A 20,847-nucleotide genomic window follows, 5' to 3' on the forward strand; every position below is an offset into this window, starting at 1 on the left:
TCACAAGTGTTTGCATAATGCTTGGCCTTTTCACAAACCATCACAGAGCTTCGAGGTGTATCTTCTCAGTCCCCAACATGTATTCAGAGACCCAAATAAACAGAGCCCCTTCTACATTAGTCCACAGACGGGCAGTTCTCCAACTCCAGTGGGCAGAGGAATCACCTGTAGGAAGCTGGCACAGATGCAGACCCCCAGGTCCCACCCCCAGAGATCAACCTTGTGTGTCTATGGAGGGGATGTGGGTACACAGGTAGTCATTCCCCAGACAACCCTCTGAGAATGCCTCTCCAATAACACAGGGTGGACTGAGGATGGGCGTAGAAAAGGGGAAAGTCCCAACTGGTTCAGAAATTGGGTGAACTGAAGGTCCTACAAGTTGGCAGGGGACAGCACTCTCTTTCCACCCACCACGTGCACATGCAGGCTCGCCAGTCAGTGATCAGCGCCTCTGCTCTTTGAAAGAGAGAGAACGGGCGGGGATGCAGGGGGAGGAAAAGGCTTTCTCCAACAGGTGAGCTGAAGCCCTGAGCAGCCCGGCGTGGCAGCCTCACTGCCAGAACGCTCTCTGCTCCGAGAGAAGGCATGTGGAACAGCTCCACGGGTTCACCGAGGTCCATCTGTCAGAGTTTCTGCTCCACACCCTGAGAAGGCGGCTCCTCCGGAGCTGGCAGAGATACAGCCGTGGCTGCCACGCCGGCCCGAGGACCTGGCACTGCACAAGCGGAGGTCCATGGTGACCTCCCTTAGCCCTGGGGCTGCTCTTCCTCTCCAGGTGGGCACCGGGAGAGGGAGCAAGATGTGGATAGGCTGGAGCCCAGAGCAGTACTCCCACCTCCCTCCTCAAACTCTTGGTTCCACTGTTCCCCGGGGGATTTAAATAAACTGGCAGAGGAGCCAGAGAAAGCGTGTCTTCTCCCTTGCCGCCCTAAGCATCGAAGGGGAGGGCAAGCACAGACCACTGCCTAAACCAGAACAGTTCACTGCTACAGTCAAACGCAACCCGGTGACATACTGAACCAGACGCACGATGTTACAGAGTGATTGGGAAGCGGCTCACCGCCCAGGTCTACTTGTGATTTCTTTTACACGCGCAAGCCAAGTAGATCCCCTCCCCCTACTTTCTTTTTGTGCAGGGCAAGAGGCAGGAACCCTGACTCCTGCTTAACAGCAGCAGGGAATTCTTCTGTCTCCAGGTCTGTAGCCCCTATGCCCCCGGAATGAGGGGGGTCTCTCGTTCATGGGTCCCAGTGGACCCAGCCTTCCTAGGCAGGCAGATAGCTCCACCCTAGCTCTTGCAGCAGCAGCGACCAGGGACCTGGGGTTATGGAGTTAAGGGACAACAGTGGTGGGGCAGGGCAGAGTGGCTTGCACTGGACAGCTCCATCAAGAAATGGTGCCTTTCATTCCCCAATTACAAGTAAGAGCTTCAAATGCAAACACAACGAGGAGGATTAGCACATTGAGAGGAATAAACTTCACCTAGAAATCACTTGTGTGGGGGTGGGGGTCAGAGGAGAACAGGAAGGGGAGAAGAAAGACGCTACCTTTGAGAAAGGAGGGCAAGCACATACACGTGGAGCCCATTTCACCGGTGGCCTTTACAAGCTCTGCTTCTAGCCCTGATGAATGCTCATCCCGGAAGAGCAGCTGCAGATCAGTCTGTGTTCTATGCTACCTTCAGGTGTTTGGGAACCAAGAAGGTAGTTCTCCCTGCTGGTTAGTACTAATGAGGGTTAACGATAAGTGGCCTGTCGGTCCCAAGGTAATGGGGGTGGGTTCAGAGGGCTTCTCCCTGATTTCTGCCTGTGGGGAAATGGCCCACAACCTTCTTTGTACTGTGGGGACAGGACAGGTGCCCCATCTCTGTTATCCAGCTCACAGCCTCCAGGCTTGGAGCCAGGGTGCTTTCGATTCTGCTCCTCACACTGGCCTAGGTTGTCACACTTTGAGGAGGTGAAGCTCACTCTCTCTCTCTCATCAATTTGATTCCACAGCATTTATTAAAAGGATTTACTGCATGCCAGGCTTTGTGCCAGGGTCTGGGGAATGAAACTGAGTGAAATGAGCACCTCACCACTAGGAACTCATACCAGGCACTAAAGTATTGCTACAGAGCTAGAGGCGATGCATATGGGGACTGAGGGAACAAGGGGCTGCTTGGACCCAGGGAGTGGGCGTGTCAGGGACAGCATCACAGAGCAGCTGACAAGAACCAGAGCATTGCCAACACACCTGCAGTAACGCGTTAAAAAGGGGAACAGAGAAGATGCCGTTCACTGCAGCAACAACAAAACCTACAACATCCTAGGAATAAACTCAATGAGAAACGTGTAAGATCTACATGCAGAAAACTTTCAGGCTTTGATGGACACACAAAAAGACTAAAATAAGTAAAAAGATATACTTCCCATTCCCTGGATGGGAAGATGCATTATAAAGCTGTCCATTCTCCCCAAAATAATCTCTAAGTTCCATGTGATTCCTATTGAAAAATCCCAACATTTTTCACAGAACTTGACAAGCTGCTTACAAGCTTATTTGGAAAAGAAAATGCACAAGAAAAGCCAAAAAAATGTTGTGGAAAAAATGAATTTTGGGTTTTTTTTTTTAAACCAAACTGTTACATAAAAACTGCAGTAATTAAAACAATGAAATAGTGACATAGGATCAGACAAATAATTCAATGGAACTGAAGAGAGGCTCTTGAACACCCATGAATACATGTGTATTTATAAAATGCTTAAGATGGAATTATAAACCATTTGGAAAACTATAAATATTCAATAAATAGGCTGGAGATAATAGGCTTTCTATCTGGGAAAAATTCATCCCCATTTTTATCATATACAAAAATAAATCTCAGCTTAGAGATCTAAATATCTAAAACTATAAAGTAAAAACTCAGAAGCCAAAATAGTCATGAATTCCAATTGTATAAAAATCAAATTTCCAGACCAGATCCAGTGGCCTAGTGGCTAAGTTTAGCACACTCCATTCAGCAGCCCAGGTTTGGTTCCCAGGCATGGACCTACACCTCTCATCAGTGGCCATGCTGTGGTGGTGGCTCACATACAAAAAGAGGAATACTGGCAACAGATGTTAGCTTAGGGAAAATCTTCCTTAGCAAAATAAAATAAAATAAAATAAAATTTCCATATGACAATGAAAGACAAATGAGAGACCAAAATTTTTTTTTTAAACTATAACAGAGGTTAATATTGATAATATATTAAGAACTTTTAAGGATCAACAAAAGGGCAATCTAATTAAAAGTGGGTAATGCACATATAACAGGTAATACACAGAATAAACGCGAAGTGGCTAACATTTAAAAATATTCTTAAGTTCACTAATAAAAGAAATTAAAATGGCAAAAATTAAAGACTGATAATCCTTTATTCAGTGTTGGTGAAACAGAACATTTTTTTTTTTTTGAGGAAGATTAGCCCCGAGCTAACATCTGCTGCCAATCCTCTTTTTGCTGAGGAAGACTGGCCTTGAGCTAACATCCGCGCCCATCTTTCTCCACTTTATATGTGGGATGCCTGCCACAGCATGGCTTGCCAAACAGTGCCATGTCTGCACACAGGATCCAAACCGGTGAACCTCGGGCTGCCGAAGCAGAATGTGCACACTTAACCGCTGCACCACTGGGCTGGCCCCCAAGACAGTAAATTTAATAGATATTATCAAATTATCTTTTGGTAGCATAAATCAGTAATGTCAATTAAAATTCCCTTATGTATGATTTTGCCCTACACAAATATGTGAATAACCCAAAAATATGTAAAAATATGTTAATTACATCATTTATAATTGTGAAAAACTGGAACTGTAAATGTCCATCAACAGGAAAATTATAATAAACCCATAAAATGAAAAACTCTGCAGCCATTTAAAAGGCTAAGAAAAACATACCGACATGGAAAGATGTCCTCAACACAATAATGAGCAAATAAAAGAATATGCAAAAAAAATGAACACATTACCGCAGGAAAGGTAGTAAGTTCATGTGCTCATTTCAAAGTCTGGAAAGATTTGTATAAATTGTTAATAGAGATTACACCAAGAGGGAGAAGAAACAGGGATTTTCAGTTTCCAATTCATATACTTCTACATTAGTTGATTTCTTTAAATGGGCATGTATTACTTTTATTTAAAGCTTAAAAATTTCTTTTCCATTTTGGGGAAAAAAAGAATAATAATATTGCTATTGGTTTCTAGGTTGAACATCAAAGTCCATTGCTCCAGCCCATACCCTCCCCCTGGCCTTTATTGCTCTCTGAAGAGTCAAAATAAAAGGTAAGATAATCTACTCCCCAAGGTGTTGCACCTTCTACTTTGAGTGTCACCCCTGGGCCAAGTCATTTCTCTGCTGGCTTGAACAAGTTCAGGCTGGGTACAGAGAGCTCCCCCCACCATGCCAGACCAGGCTAGATCCAGAGAGGGGAGTCTGTGCCTTCCCAACTGGGATCATTGTGGCCCTGCACCCTGAGCTCCTGAGCTCCAGGGGAGAATATGGAAATAGATTTCCAGTGGGGCACTGGAGACTGTCCCCAAGAGATGCCCATCCTGCTTTTCCTGGTATTATGGATCCCTCACTCTTCTTCTACTATCCTCTCCATCCTAGGACACTCTTCTGAGCCTGTGGACACCAATTGGGCCCTATCTTCCAGGAGTACAAGAAAGAAGCAGAGAGGAAGACTTGAACCCACAGCCTAGGCAAGCTCCACTGGGCCTTGAGCTCTGGGTCACTTTTTTTCCTCTCTCTCTCACTGTCCTTAGCTTCATTTCCTCTGGTGCTAATGCATGAGGCTTTTCTAAATACTACTAAAATTTCCTTTTGGCCTTAGGATATGCTCTGATCCTAGACAATAAATTCAACCCGATTTTGCATAGATTAAAAAAAAAGTTTTCCACAGGTCCTGGGGGCTAAGCTGATAAGCTATTACTAGGTCCTTATCTAGGGGTTTGGAGGCAAAGCTCCCAAGAGTAATCAAGCGCTACACAGTCTGGCCTTGCCATTGTCCCAGGTACAAGGATTCTCTGCGGGGCCCTTGTAGGGAGGAGGAGGAGTCAGGCTAAATCAGGACTTGTTATTCAGACCCTGGGTACGCCATCAGCATATCCCAAAGAACTCTAGAAGACACAAAACATCAAAACCTGGAGAATGAGGCCACAGTAGAACTTAGAGAAAGAGTCATATTTTTAAATGTGTTTGTGATCAAAGAAGAAAAAGAAAAGTAGAAAAAGAGAAAAAATAGAAAGAGTGTCCTAGGGATCCAACTGAGAATCTGGAAAAAGCACATACCAAATAAACCTAAAGAAAAGACAATAAAGACTAAGCAGAAATTAATGCTTTCGAAAACAGAAGGCACAACTGGCAAATCTCTGCACTTTTAAATTACATAAAACTCTGGCAAAGCTGAGGAGGGAAAAGTGAAAAAATTAAATACGACAATAGGAATTAAGAAAGTGAAAAAAATCATAAATACTGAGGGAACTAAAAAGCAATAACTGTATACACATTATGCTAATAAATTTGAAAACAGATCATTTTCGTGGAAAGCACAAAGTAAATGTTTCATACCAATAGCTACAGGGAAAAAATAAATCAGAAAGCAAAAAAGAACCATCCCTCAAAAAAGGTACCAGGCTCAGAAGGTTTCAAGAGCAGATTTTTTTTCAAATCCTTAAGGAATTAAATTATTCTTTAAACTGTATCATTTAAATACTTCCAGCGCATAAAGAATAAACGTTTCATGATCCATTATATGAAGTTACTATTACTCTAATACCAATATCTGATAATGAAAACACAAGAGGATAATTATAGGTCAATCTCATTCACAAATATAGATGCAAAACTCCCATGTTAATAAATAATATCAAACAGCAGGTTAAAAAAAATACCCCATTACCAAGTATGGTATATTTAAGGAATGCAAAGATGGTTCAATATTAAGAAGTGTATTAACACAATTCATCTTATTAACAGGCAAAGGAGAAATTCAAACCACGCTAAACAGATGTGACAAAACGAAAAATCCACTACTAATAGGAAAAAAAACTTCCTAATAAAATGAAATGAGAAACCATGCCCTTAATATGATATAGAAGACCCAAGCAATCAGCAGGGCCACGCTTACGGGTAAAACACTAGAGACATGCACATTAAAGTGAAAAGGAAAAAAAAAATCACTAAGGAGAACAATGTCCTCTGCTCACTAAATATTTGCCAAATGAATTTAACCTGGAAGGACGGTCCCAGGAGAGAGGCAGTAGTCTACTGACGAGATCAGCTCGGAAGCCAGCCAGCCCTGGCCTCAATTCCAGCTCCACTCCCTTATGAAACGTCAGCCCTTGGTCCCACTACTAGCCTGAATCACAGTCACCTTATCTGAAAGGTGGGGAGACACCACCTGCCTCCGAGTTGTCGTAAGAACTAAAGAAGAGAACTATGAAAACTTTACCCCATGTGCCCCACATACGGTAAGCGCTCCATAAACAGCATCACAGCCAGTCATTACACAGAGTAAAGTGGACTGTAACGCGGCCTTACTCCATTTTTACGAACAACACAAAACAAGTATATAGTACAGATAGAATCAAGTCTGGAGAGATACTCCAGTTGACACTGGTTAAGTGGGTTGTGAAATTATGGGCAAATTCTTCCCACTCTATTTCCACTTTGTAATTTTTCCCAAGAACACGCATTATCTGTATAATCAAAAAAGAGAATAAAAAGCTAAGAAATGATATAGAGGTTTTGGATTTAGCCAAGATTGAGGACCGGCAAGCCTAAAGGCCAAGGTGGAAAAGGCACTAAGGGTGACAGAGAAGAAAGGAAGACCGGGGAGGGGGTTGAGAGACTCCTCGGCCCTGCAACCCATCACCGTGCACCAACTCCGTTTCAAGTACCCACAGAGGCGTGCAGCGGCGTTGCTGCTGGAGGACAAGCTGAGGCCCTCCAGGCCCAGAGCCAGCACACACTGCTTTACTATGCATAGCCTGACCTGACTTTGCCCAAATGCCATAGAAATTCTGGACTGGGAATGGGGTGAGGGTACTCACTTTCCAAACCAGATGCTGGTTACACAGGTCCGCTTACTTTGTGAGAACTCACCAAGCTGTAGGCAGTACATGCTTTTTTGTGTGTATGCTATACTTCAATAAAAAGTTTTTAAAAAATTTAAAACTGAGAGGAATACACTCAGTTTCCATCATCTGCTACAGAGTCTCCCTCTTAAATTCTGGTTTTAATAAATATGAACTCATAGATAAGTTTCATGGACCAAAACATTCAATCCAGTATTTTGTCTGATGTGTCTCATTGTCTTGATTTTTCCAGACTCTATATTGATTATCACTAAAATTATCAATGGATGAAAAAAAATTCTGGGGCAAGCCAGGGGTATGGAGACACAGGGAAGGCCAAAGTGGATGAGGGCAGTGGCTCTCAGCCCCAAGTGCACATTTGAATCACCTGGGGAGCTGTGAAAAACGCTGGGGCCCGGGCTCCACTCCAGACCAATTACATCAGAGTCTCTGGGGCTGGGGCCCAGGCACTGATATTTCCTTTTTTAAAAGCTCCCCAGATGATTTTAATACGCAGTGGGACTGAGAACCACTAAACTAGTTGAACCAGAGTGACTGCCACTGGAAACTCTCTAGGCAAGTTGAAACATGGCCCCGGCCCATCCTGGTGGAGGCTGTGGGGGTGAGAGTGTTTAGGGCTGAAGTGCCCTGGCACACACCCAGGTCCTCCTCCACATCCCGCCTCCTCCAGACCTCAGGCAAAGACCCAGTAGGGAGCAATGCCCCCCACATGGAGGAGGCAGCCTCTGGAAAGTGAGGGGGTTGGACACAGAACCCTGGGCTCTGGCTCTCGGCCAGGTGTTCAGACTGCTCCGGACCACTTGCCAGTACAGCCCCAAGACATACACCACTCCAACCACACAACCCCAGAGCTAAGCCCTAACTACTACCCAGGGTCCAAATGACACCACTGGGAACCCACAGCTGGAAAACACGAAACCAAGGAGAAATAATAGTGGGAAGAAAGGCCACAGGGCAGAGGTCAGCATACAGCGCAATCATCAGGTAGGACCTGGTTCAGAGACAAGTGGTAGGGTCACTGAGCAAGGGGATGCCACATGGCCCACCTGCCCAGAGCTTCCAACAGTAATCTCTGGGGCCCCCATGCCACCCTCATCCTGTCTCCACTCTACCTAACTGTGCGACAGGAACCCATGGGTCTGACCCCAGCAGATGGCTATCTTGGCCGAGAAGCCCTGCAGCATTTTACAAGCTCCTAGATAATTCTGACACAAGGAGTCCTTGGCCTACGCCCCGCAAAGCAGTGCACTCAGAGGCCCTCTCTGCTCAGTCTAGAACTTGGGGCTGAGCTCAAAGCACGAGGAGCCAGAGTGGGGACGGGCTGAGGCCATGAAGAGCGTCCTAGGATGGAGAGCACAGCGGGAGAAGAAAAGGGGATCTGTAGTGACAGGGAAAACAGCATGGGCTTCTGTCAGGCACAGTCTCCAGCACTCCACTGAAAATCCATTTCTGTATCCCCCCCCACCGCCAGAGCTCAGGTGTAGAGCAACAACGATCCCGATTGGGAAGACACCGTCCCCCATTTCTGGGTCCAGAGAACCTGGTGAAGGCATAGGCACCCTCTACACCCAGCCTGAACTTGGTCAAGCCAGCAGACAAATGCCTTTTGGCCCAGGGGTCCCACTCAAGGAAGAAGGTGCAGCAGAGGGAGTCTGTCTGGGGATGCAGACCAGGCTCTCAGCCTGAACCCCTTCCAGGGTCTCTGCCTCTGCCTGGAGTTACTAGCCTCCCAGTTCTTCCTCCTTCTGCAGAGTGGCCAGCAAGAATCAGAGAAGGAAACTTCCTAAGGTACAGGAAGGTGAACTGGTAGGACACAGCTCCTCTGTAAATGCTTGTCAGTTTAGCGGGGCTGGGAACCAAGGCCCACAAGCTGAAAGAGCAGACTCCTGGGAAGGGGGTGGCGGGGTGGGGTGTGCATGCTGCGGAGGAGGCAAAGCAAGAAAACTCAGTCAATGGGGCAGGGCGCTTAGGAGCTCACTGTCAGGGACAAGTCGCAAACCCTTTCAATGTCTTTGTTTCCTTCGAAAAGCCCATGAGGTTAGGATTACACGTGAAAAATGCTTGGAGGCGGGGTTGAGAAATCCAATTACTCAAGCACCGAGGGCACAAGAGTTCCAGGCCACAGAGGGAACCAGGATTTGCTCAGACCCTAATCTTACTGTCCTTGGGATGTGTGCCTGTTAAGGAAAATTTTTGTGGCTCTGTTACCTACTCCTTAGCCCCTCCCCAGTCTCCTCTAGGAAGAGGCAGCCGGGGTAGAAGGAAATTAGTATTTTTATATTTTGTCTAATCTTTAGCATCTTAAATGAAAAAGCCAAAGATCCTCAGCATAAAAAAAAAATTTACAGTGTGTGGCAGGGGAGGAGCACGAAGTAGGAAGGAGATGCTCAAACTCATGCAATCGATATTGAGAGGTCTGTCCTTACAGAAATCAGGGCAGTTTGTGATCAATCCTCAGAGGAAAAGAGTTTTACCTCTAGATTATTAAGAGCCCCTGAATGGAAAAAGCTCAAAATTCAGGGTGCCCTGCCTGAGGCAATGGAGCTTTAGTTTCTTGCAGGGCCCAAGTCCACCCTGGCATCTACAAGACACGTGGCCTCTCCTTTAGCTGTTCTCTTCCTCTGAGCCATGTAGTTTACTCGCACACGCGCGCAAACACACACACACACACACACACACACACACACACACACAGAGTCCTGTGCCTTCAGGGGGCTCTGAAGGTTCTGACACTCCACCACCAGAGATGAAAGGGCAGGCAGGACGCATCCTTATCTACAGAAGCTGAGATGCAAGTAAATCTTTCGAGGTAGTCCAAAAGAATCTCCGGGATAGCAAGATCTCTCTCTTCCAACTGGTGGCTCTGTCCATAAGATGGAGAGTACAGAAGAGAGGGGAAGTCATGTCCTCAAAGCAGAGACCCTCTGCTCTCCCAGAAGGAAAGTTTAAAAGTAATGCTGTTCAGGAAATGGCTCGTAACTGCTTATGACCAGTCCACCGTAACGTAAACACAGAAACCAAGAGTAAGCCGTTGGAGGCTGTCACAGCGATTTGAACCTGCCGTGACATCCAAGAACGCATTCTGTAGACTCGCCTCGTCCAATGGCTCACAGACCATTGGTGCTGAACTGGATGGTGCTGAACTCCCGTGTGTGTGTGTGAGCCGCAAACTAGCTGTACAAAGCAGGACCTGTTTCTGTCTGCAATGTTTTGGAAATTAAGAAAAAAAGAAAACTGGCCCAAAGTAAGTTTTTCTCAAAACTTACTTTGGAAGGCTATCTTTTCATTTTACAGAGGAAACTGAAGTCCAGGGACATTAAGGGACTGCCCCATGGCTAATGACAGAACTCAAGAGCTGGGAAGAGACAGGAAAAGAAACTGGCCAACTGCACTTCTCACCCTCGTCGTCTCAGCCAGTGGTCTCATGGGAGCCCCTTGAAGCAGTAAGGGCTGCAGGACCCACACACTCCGAATGAGAAGACAAATTCAGGTTCAAGGTAAACTGCCCAGGCACAGTATTTCCATCCAGCTTTACTTGAATCTCAAACTCAACACAGCCACAGCCAACACCTTCCTTTCAAAGCTAAGCTCTCTTCCCCACTGGTCCATTTCTGATCCTCCTACTCTAATCGGTAATTGCCAGATCCCAGAAATGCTGACTTATTGAAAAAAGAGGTTGGCATCTTGATTCTTCCTTTAAAGTCCCTTGAGGTCCACTGAGCCAGTGATGAAAGCAAACATCTAGTGGTGAAGAGTTTGGTCTGCCACGTGCAAGTTCACAGCCCTAAACACAAAGATCAAAAGTGCTCACGGTATAAAAACAAGAACTGCCAATATTGGGTTTCCCACCTAGACTTATGGTTTTAGGTAGTCTTTATCTCTTCCTTCCAGTGGTATTGTGAAGATGAAATAATAATGATCTCTCTTATTTTTTCAGGACCTAGTACTGTACCTGGAAAAATGTAAATGCTGAACAACCAAGAGAGGGAAAAAGGGAGATAAAGTGAATGCGGGTGGCGTCACAGTCCTAGAGAGCATGATCACCTATAGATGTTAATCGTCTAAGTCATCCCTGTCCCCTATTGGCCCAAAGGCTTCCTAAACTAATCCACAAGGAAGCCATCTCCTCCTCAGAGGCTGCAGACCTGCTGGTAACAAGGGGGAGCCCTCAGCTGACTGCCAGATGCCAGAGTGTGTGAGGAAACGAGGCCAAAAGCCCAAGAGGTCAGGGTGGGAAAGACAAGACTTGAGAGGACTGGAAGACCCAAAAGCTGAGCCAAACCAAAGCCCCTCCCCACACTCCCTGCCCCCACCCCCAGCCAGCCCAACCATTTGCTACAGCCTCGGGCATATGGGAGGGGACTTGGCAAGACCACAAAGACCATTTCTAGAGAAACATCCATCTGCAGCTGGAGGGAGCCCAGTGCCCAGGCCCCTCCTCAGCCAGCCCAGCCAGAGGGCTGCAGGAGCCATCAGGAATCCCCATGGGCAGCTCAGAGCCCTGCACCACGGTTGCAGGAAGGCTCTCCCTTCAGCTCATCTGTCTACCTTGCAAAGTCCTCTCCCTTTCCCATGACATTCAAAAACGGTTCAGGTGACCAAGGAGGTCGAGCTGAGCTCTGGGACGTTAACTCCAGTTCTCACTATGCATGAGGGAAGCCCTCTCTCTTTCCATCCTCAAACCCAACTCTGGGATCCTCTTGGTTGGTTCCCTTCCCACTCTAGCCTGACACGCTCACCTGCTTCCATATCTCCCCAAGTTCACTACTGCTTGTAAGTGTACCTCAGAAGGAAAGAGTTCCTGCTGGACCCTCACAAAGGGTTGAAGAGTGGGAAGAGCAGGCAAGAAAGAACTAGTAGGAGTGACCCACGGTGTGTGGAAAGTCGAGAATCACAGATCCTTGACAAAGGGCCATTCTGCAGTGGTCAAAAGGAGAGACAGAAGGCAGAGATCCTGGGCATGGTCCCAAAATAGTTCCCAGACATCCTCAGCCACTGGAGGGTTCCCATGGGGCAGAGCGTGGGAGAAGTGTGGGAGCCCAAAAGCAGGGCAGCCTGGTACTCTTGGCAATGGGCACTCACTCCTGTCCAGGCTGCCAAGAAGGAGGAGGTGGCAACAGTGTGTGCTATGGCATGTTCCTTGGCACATCATGGGTAGACACACAACATGCTAGACAGTAAAACATCAACTTGCGTTTATCGAGCTCAACTCTGTGCCCATGCTAGGCACTAGGCACACCTGGCATCACGGATCTTCTCGCAACCACAGAGGACTCAGCACACAGTAGATGAGCATATTCTCACTGGCTGCCAGATACCATTCGCCTGTGGGGGTAACCTATCCTGCACCCGTCCCATGGGAACACAGAGTGTGGGACCCCCTTGTTCTGTGTCCCACAGTCTTGGCCTGAACTCAGAATGAGCTCACACACTGGACACTTCTTCCTACACCACGACCTGATGCCGGAAGAGGAGCTGGCAAAACTGCCTCATCCGGGGCATAGGGGACATCGCACCAAACTGGCCACCTAAGAAAACTCTGTGGGGGGAAGGTGGCACCAGGAACAGGGGGCTCAGATCTGAGTGCTTGCTGGCCATGCCCAAGCAGGGCCAAGAGGAAGCTACGATTCTCCAACAAATGACGAGAACAAGCACGACACGAACTCAGAGTTTTAAAAATGCAGCCAGCTCAGGCCCCACTCTGAGAAAGGGGAAGGAGGAAGACTTGTTTGAAGGGCTTCCTCTGGTTTTTCAAGTGCCCTGCCGCATGCCCACCACACTAAGGGTCAAGGCGTTAGGCTGGGAGCATCGAGCAGGACTGCAGGACCAGCAGAACGCAGGCAGGGAGAAACGAAGAACACACTTGAAAAGAGCTGAAGAGAAGCCATTGCCAGGCAGGAGGGGTGCTTTTGGGAGTAAACAAAACTGCCAGCAGTCCTTCCTCCCAGCAGAGGGGGAAGCTCTGGCCAACAAGGCCGGAGACACAGACGAGAGAGGGACTGCCCCCTCCCTGAGCCCATCTGTCCTCATTCGCCTGTCCTGCTTTCCCCAGGGTGGGGGGCAGAACGGGTGCACTCCATGATCTCCGTGCCCACAGCCCTCAAGAGCACACACGGTGCTGGTGCAGTAGTGGGAGGCCAGGGGAGGAAGCGGAGGTGGAACCTGGGGGTTCAGCTCCGGAGAAGAGCGTGGAGTGAGCTCATAGCTCTCTCCTCCCCTCCCACAGTATCACCAGTATCAGCCACCCCCTGCTTGCCTCAGGAGCCTCCCACGGTCTCGTCCCAGGTGATCGCCCACTCCTCCCAGCCTCACCAAGGCACACCCAGCTCTCCAGGAGAGCCAACACCACCTGGCTCTTCTCCTTCCCCTAGCAGCTGCTCCAGAAGCAAAATTCTTGCCCTCCTCCAAGCACTTCCTTGCCTCAAGTTCTTTGGGAGGAGGCCAGGGAACCACCCCGGCTCCTGATGCACCTCACCCAGGAGCCCCCATCCCACGTGGGGAAGCAGAGTCCCTCCCTGCTACTGTCCCCGCCCAGGCAGTGAGGAGGCAGGGTGCCACATTCAGCAGCTCCACGGAGCTTCCCACAGGTTTCCCAGGAATCGGGAGGAGGATTTCCAGGGAGGAAAGTCTAAGAGCGTCTGGGGACACGAGCAGCTCGCCCACCTGCTTGCTAAGCAACCAGATTCCCCCAGCTCCCCACAGGCTCCAGGGGCCGAAGGGGACGGTGGGGCTGAGGCAGGGGCTCCCTCTCTCCTAGGAGAAGTCCCACTTTGTCCTGCCCTTACCCACCTTTCCCCACACTCAGTTCCCAGCCTCTCTGCTCTTAACTTGAGAGGCTGCCACATGGAGCTGCCTCCTGCTCTGTTTTCTCCACCCTGGGCCAGCAGAGGATACTGCTGAGTAATCCCAAACTCACGGCGGGTCCCCAGCCCTGAAAACAGGGGCAAAGCCCAAGGAAACCTACTGATCCTGGTCCCTGCCAACCCAGGAGGAACATCTGTGTTTCCCTGTAATGGCTGATACCCCACCGGACTCTGCCCTGCCCTGCTCCAAATACCCTAGCCCTGGCCCTCAGACAAGCACATGAAGAAGCTCAGTGCCCCCTTCTCCACTTCCCACGCACCTGGTAACATTCCCTTCTCAGTCCCCCAGGCACCAAGCGGCACAGAGTAACAGCAGCAGCCGCCCGCCCGCCCGCCGGATTCCCAGTCATGATGTTGCATCAGCCCCCACCCTACCCAAAATATCCTCACCCCCACCACCTCCTCTCCTCTCCAGCCATCTCCATGGTGACAGCAGCATGACTAATGACACCCTATCAGCTTCAGACTCAGGAGCAATTCCCCCTCCCTCCTACACCCCCCTCCCCCCGGGATTTCTGCAGATTGGACGCAAACCAACAGTGCCAGGGACATTCTCGGGAGATTTCCAGAGGCAAGGGTGGGGAGTGGGATGCATGTCTTAAAAAAAAAAAAAAAAAACAGTTCAACAAACCCAATCCCAACTGCACCCAAACCGTCCAGCTGAGAAAGCAAAAAGAATCCAAACAAAACCCACACAGGCCTGAGAATTCATTGGCCGCCCACACCCCCGCCGCCCCTCCCCCTCAGCTGCTGCTACACACACAGTGGGAGATTAAGGGATCACCCGAGGAGACCCTTTATTTTTATCCAATCCAGTCAAACACTTCACCCCCGCCACACGCGCGCGCCGCGCGCGCGCACACACACACACACGCACGCGCACACACACACAAGGTACCTTGACAGCGGCCCCTTGTCCCCACGGCCCGGCTCCTTCACCAGCCTTTATTTCCACCTGCAAAAGAAGCCGGAGAGACTGATGAGCCAGGTTGACACCAGGAAAGAAGCAAAGTCCTTCTGCTGCACCCCCAACCCCGCTGCAGGGGAAGAGGGAGAATGGGAGGGAGGGGGCCTTGGAAAGAAAGGAGAGCAGGGACCATCTTCCTGCCTCCAGCTGCCGCCCAGAAGCGCGGTGGATGGGCTCATTGGCCTTCCAGTGTGTTTTTGTTTTCATTTCTCCTTTTTCCACCCTCCCCAGATCCAGGAGGACACTGCCCCTCCTCCTGCGTCCGGTCTGGCCTCGTCCCTCCCCGCCCTGCCCGCTCTACCTCGGCCGGCCTCCTCTGGTGCATCGGCCGGCGGGCCTCCCATTATCCCCGCCGGAGCGCACGGAGGGAGGCACTGCAGAGGAGGCGGCGGCCAGCTGCCGGCTTGGCTCCCCTCCCCGCCGCCGGCGAGGCTGGTGTGGAGGGGGCGGCGCGCTAGCCAGCCAATCCCCGTGGCTGGCCGGGCGGGGGCAGGGCCGGCGGGGCTGGACCTGCCCAGCCAGGAGGCGGGGACGCCGCCAAGGGTGCCGTGGAGCCGCGCTGGCTGCTGCCCAGGCCCGCCGACGCTCCCTGGCAGGCCGGGGAACCCGGGGCACCCCCGCCTCCTCCCGCGTAGGGGACCCCGAAGGTAATACCCAGAGGCATCCTCCGCATCTCCAGGTCAAAGATGACAGACAGCGCCTGAGGGCGAGCAGACACTGGTGGGACTTCCCCTCCGGCCACTCTCTAACCCCAGGATACCAGCAAACTGCCACATCTGAGCGGCAGCTAGGACAGTGCCGGGCGCTGTGATAACAGCATGAAGAGCAACGGCCCCTGCAATCCTCGAAGAAAAAAAAGGAAAACGTTGGCTGGATGAACCTTTATCCCATTTTGCAGATTCAAGGAAACAGGCAAGCCAAGTGAAGTAACTTACCCAAGGTGACACAGCTAAAACACAGCAGAGCTGGGACTCCAAGCCAGGTCTGTCTGGCTCTAAAGATGAGACTCTTAACCATTATGCGGTCCTACTCCTCCCTCCCTCCAGCGCTCTCCTCAGAAGAGAGACTTCTTGAAGCCCACACTGCCTGTGGCTCACAGCCTCACCGAGTTGGCCTCGCCCTGCCATACACACAGAACACCCACACCTCACCCTAGGATCACTCACGCCTCTGCCTGAACATATCCACGCCATGCAGACAGCGCTCGCCCCCACCCCCACCCCCGCCTCCATGTTTTCTCCTCTCCTAGAAAGGCCACAGGAGGCAACCCCCCAGGCCCTAAGGGCTCCCCAGACCTTAGGGGTCCCTTTCCCCAAGGAAAGGCTGAGGAGGGGAGATGCCCCAGACTCCAAGAGCCCTGGCCTCCAGTTCCCAGACTCTGAGCCTTTGAAGGTACAACACCCAGGAGCTTGAAGGATGGGCAGGAGGAGAAAGAACAGAATGGGGAGAGGAAGGCCCCGCAATCCACTCCTGGATTTAATTCCTGGGCACATCCTGCTCTACCTCATCCCCTCCCTGAAGCTGAACTCCATAGCTTCCACTTCCCAGGAAGGGGACTTCCATAGACTCTGGGGCTCACAGATCTAGTTCCATCCCTGGCTCCACCCACTACCTAGCAGCAGGACCATGGCGGTGGTACTTTACCTCTCTTAGCTTCAGTTTGCTCATCTGTAAAATGGAACTACAAATAGCGGCTACCTCATACACAGTTGTGAGGATTCTGTGAAGAAATGCAGCACCGTGCCTGCCACGCTGTAGGTGCTGCTGGCTACTGTCACTCAATTTCTGGGAGAGCTCACTGTGTGCTACTTCTCATCTCGCAGAAGCAGCAGCTGAGGCCAAAGAGAAGTGACTTGTAGGACTAATTAGGTGTGCGAGAGCCCCTGTTTCAGTGATGCGCTCTGCTACCTGCTCCACTACAGATGCCCAACTGCTGCCCACTCCCTGGGGCCCCAAGGGGGTACTCAGAATGAGACGAGCTGCCCTAGGAGAGACAGTAAAGCTGGTCTCTGATGAAGAGACCACAGGAGGCACTGGAGCCCACACCTGCCTCACCTCTGGGGACAAAGGGCAGCCCCCTGGGCTCCTCCCCAGGGCAGGTGACAAGGCAAGGCAAGGAGCATGTCCTGAGCTATGGCTCAAGATGGGAAACTGGGCTCCTGCACCTCTTAGATCTTACCCTGGCCAGGCCAAGTGGAGTTCCTCCTTTATCCTGGTCCCTAAAACTCCTGCCCCACCTCCCCACTCCACACACAGTCTGCTGCTGAATAAGAGCGACCAACACTGCTTGAACAGTAGCAATTAATACTGTTGCTGCTGCGGCTGCCACAATTTATCAAGCCCCTGCTACCTACCAGGCCCTGTGCCAACCATGCTGCAGGAGCATCTCATTCGATTTACTCCACCAAAACCTCGCCTCTTATGGGGAAACAGACTTAGAGATGTTGAGTTACTTGCCTGTCAACACACAGCTGATGAGTGGTGGGCTAGAACTCCAGTCTAGGCCTTTCTCATTCCAGTTCTCTAACCCCCCCTCTCTGCCAACCCCAGGGAAATGCAAAGAGGGGTGGGGTCACTTGAACCCAACCACTTTGCTTGGAGACTTCAGAGCCTTCCAGACACTGCTCCCTGCCTGGGTTCCCTTCCCCTGTCCTGCCCGGTGCAAGGCTCAATCCTAGAGTTACCTCCGTCTGCTGCTTTCCCAGCTCATCCAGCCCCTGTGAGCATCACTCACTCCTCCCGGGGCCTCACAGAGCAGCGCGCGGCCCCTCCTGGAGCACCAGTCACAACCAAGCGCGGTTATTTATTTACACGGCCGTCTTCCCCACGTGGGCGGGGGCCCTGTCTTCCCCACTTTACTAGGCTCTGCGCAGAGCTGGAATGTGCTGAGCTGAGTTTCTACACAAGGAGAGTGGAGAGGCAGGGGGTTGGGCGCTGAGACACAGAGGCCACTCTCCTGGTCTGCCTTCTCTCTGAGGTCCCCAAGGATCGGGGGGGACACCTGTTCCCCTGGGTGGCAGGACCTGCCACAACCAAACGATAGCTGAGTCCCAGCCTTGTTCAGCCAGCACACGTCTTCCTTACCAGCCTCCAGGAGCCACCCTGATCCTCTGCTTGACCCACCCCCAGTGCTAACTCAGTCCTACCCCAACCACAGGTCCCAGTGCACCCCCCAGCAGCCTGCGGATACCCTAGAGGAGCCCATGGTCCCCGAGACAGTCTACCTCCTCCCATCTCTGTCCTGCCCCGGCCTTCTGCCCTTTTCTGAGGCACCTGGAATGCCAGAGCTCCAAGGAGTCACAAAGGCACATGCTGGGGCCGCTCTGCCTCCAACAGAGACACTCTCCACACCCTACACCTGACCCTCTCCCATCTCTATCTGCCCCTCTTTCTACATCTGGGGCTTCACAGTGACTGACCCAGAGGTACTTGGGACCCCTTTGCCTGGGGGCTGAGGGTCTCTCGCATGGAGGCCAAGGGTCCCTCCCCACCTTCCATTATGACCCCCAGTCTCACTGCACTTCCAGCAGGAGAAATGGGGCCACAGCCCTTCCCACTGGGAGAAGTGAATGGATTCACTCACTCTCAGAAGACACAAAATACCCCAAGACCGAGAACCTCAGGAGCACGGATACCCACAGGCCAGAACCCACACAGATTGACAAAGACTAGGGAATGGGGACACATGCAGACATAGATCTGGGAAGATTTGCAAAAGCATCAACCAAGCCCCAACCTCATGTCGGGCCCCATAGTGGGAGCATGAGGTACCGTATCTTATTTAACCCTCAAAACAAACCAATGAGACAGGAATTATTCTTGCCCATTTTATAGATGGAGAAATTGGGACAGAGCGTGGCAACGCACCTTGCCCAAGGCCACACAACTAGAAAATGACTAGGCTGGGCTCTTGCCACCTCTCACTCTTGGTAATACTGTCAGGGCTGCTCTGTGTAACTCTATGATTTCATATCAACCCACCTCTTCTAGAGCTGGCAAGGTGTAGACGGGATTTCCCTCCTCCCTGGCCATGGCTGTGTCCTGAATGAGGTCACTCCCCACAAAGCTTTCCTTCAAAGCTCAGTTCAAGCCCCACTTCCTCCAGGAAGCCTTCTCGGGTTACCACAGTCCTCTGCCAGCCGACAGCACTTCTAATGTTTCTCATTTGACACTTGGTACTGCTATTTGTCTCTCTGGGTGTTCTGCCTCTCCAACCAGAATGGCTGGAATCATGGCCCTTCCAGAGCCCCTACGGGGTTTTGCCCAACATTCCACACATTAAAGGAACTTGGAATTGACTGTGGGGGAAGTCTGTGACCTCCTTCCCTTCCCTCTCCATCGCACAAAGGATCCTGCCAAGAAACCCAACACCCCCTCCACCTTCAGAGTCTATGTTTGAAGTCCCCGGTGTCCACGCATCAATTTCCACCCAAGTAATTGCAGCCCATCACACACATCATCCTCTATATTTGAAACTCTTTGCGGTTGTCATGGGAACTGCCTTTGCCTTCATTCACTGATCAGGCCTCACAATTAGCTTTGGCAGCGGAAGTCTGTGTCAACAGCAATCGCAGGGACGAGGAAGAGGAGGAGGGTGGGGGGAGCAGCGGCAGCAGTAGCAGCAGCAGCAGCAATAGAAAAAGACAAGACGCTCCTCCTTGGAGATGCAGCAGAACCAGACTGAACCCTGGCAGTCGGCAATGTCCGAGGGAAGAGAGCCAGCAACTCCTCCTGCATGCTTCCATACCAACAAACAGGAGGCACCTGGCCGCCCAGGCTGACAGGTAGCAATGTGGCTCTGCCCACAGCTGCACACCATCGGAGATGCTTGTGAGAAGGTCTGACAGTCTGTGAACCTCATCAGGGTCTCCCCACCCCAAATTCAACAGCCTTGAACCATCAAATGTTCCAGGACCCAAGCAAATAACACGGGACCTGAAGAGGTCGTTGAGAAGGCGGGACAGGAATGCTGAGTGGTTTAGAAACCTGGGGGCAGCCCCGGGGAAGACTTCCAAGAAGAATTAGTACAAAAGCATCTTATATTTCACCTCAAGGATCTGGGAACACCCTCCGGTGGCGCCCTGTGGTCTGTCTGCGTCCCTCTACACCCCTGCCACCAGCCACCAGCAGTAGAGTGGCATCTCTTCACACCTCAGGCTCAGGGGAGATGCCTCCCTCCTCTTGGAAGGTGGTCATGCCCATCCCCCACCCTTCCCGCCCCCCAGCCCCCCCACCCCCGTCATCCTTCACATATCACTACACTGAAACTCTCAAAATGTGTTCCTTCCCTTCCCCGCTGGGCTCTGTGGGCCCAAAAGTGACTAAGGCTGGTCTCTGCCCTCAAGGCATCGCTCCCTTACAGCCCAACCAGACTGTACTGTAATTATTTGTTTCCGCGCTTGTCTCCCTCCCCAGACTGTGAGCTCATTAAGGACAGAGTAAACGCTGCCTCCCCTTTACCTGCGCCTCAGGCTCAGCCAGCACCTCGCACACAGGCAGTCCCAGGCGATTTGCTGAATGAGGCTGGGAAGGCAACTGTGGGTCTACAAATCAAAGGTAGACGACGTCCCGCCTCCAGAAACTGAAGCAGCGCCAGAGAACAGAGCTGCCCTCCCCCACACAGGGGACACTGTAGGTCCTGGGACAGAAGAAACATTCCAGGAAGGTGTTTCTCCTTCTCCTCCTAGCACCGCACCAGCTCTTCTCCTGCTGGCTCCCCATGCCCCCACCCACTGCAGCCCACCCCATCCTGAGCGAGAACACAGTCCAGGCAGGACCCAGCCCTCACGGTGAGAGTCCGCCATCCCTCTCTTCTAGGGCTCCAGCATCAACGAGGGAACTGGGGCATCCAGAGCTTACCCTTAGCGGGCAGAGCAATCAATAAAAAGTGAGAGA

The 20,847-nt window shown here is 51.1% G+C and overlaps 1 protein-coding gene across 5 annotated transcripts in view; it reads right to left on the reverse strand.

The window, feature by feature from the left end:
- TET3 (tet methylcytosine dioxygenase 3) overlaps positions 1-20,847 on the reverse strand; it is a 102,944-nt gene that overhangs the window by 71,071 nt on the left and 11,026 nt on the right. For 4 of the 5 annotated variants that reach the window (XM_008533673.2, XM_008533674.2, XM_070573775.1 and 1 more), the window contains exon 3: positions 14,884-14,940. In XM_008533673.2, the coding sequence (XP_008531895.2) occupies positions 14,884-14,940 (57 nt within the window). Of the gene's footprint in view, positions 1-14,883; positions 14,941-15,253; positions 15,375-20,847 lie in introns of those variants that run through there. The other variant, XM_008533677.2, reaches the window with a different exon arrangement.

This window comes from Equus przewalskii, chromosome 14 (assembly GCF_037783145.1).
Source record: "Equus przewalskii isolate Varuska chromosome 14, EquPr2, whole genome shotgun sequence".
Classification (NCBI taxonomy): Eukaryota; Metazoa; Chordata; class Mammalia; order Perissodactyla; family Equidae; genus Equus; species Equus przewalskii.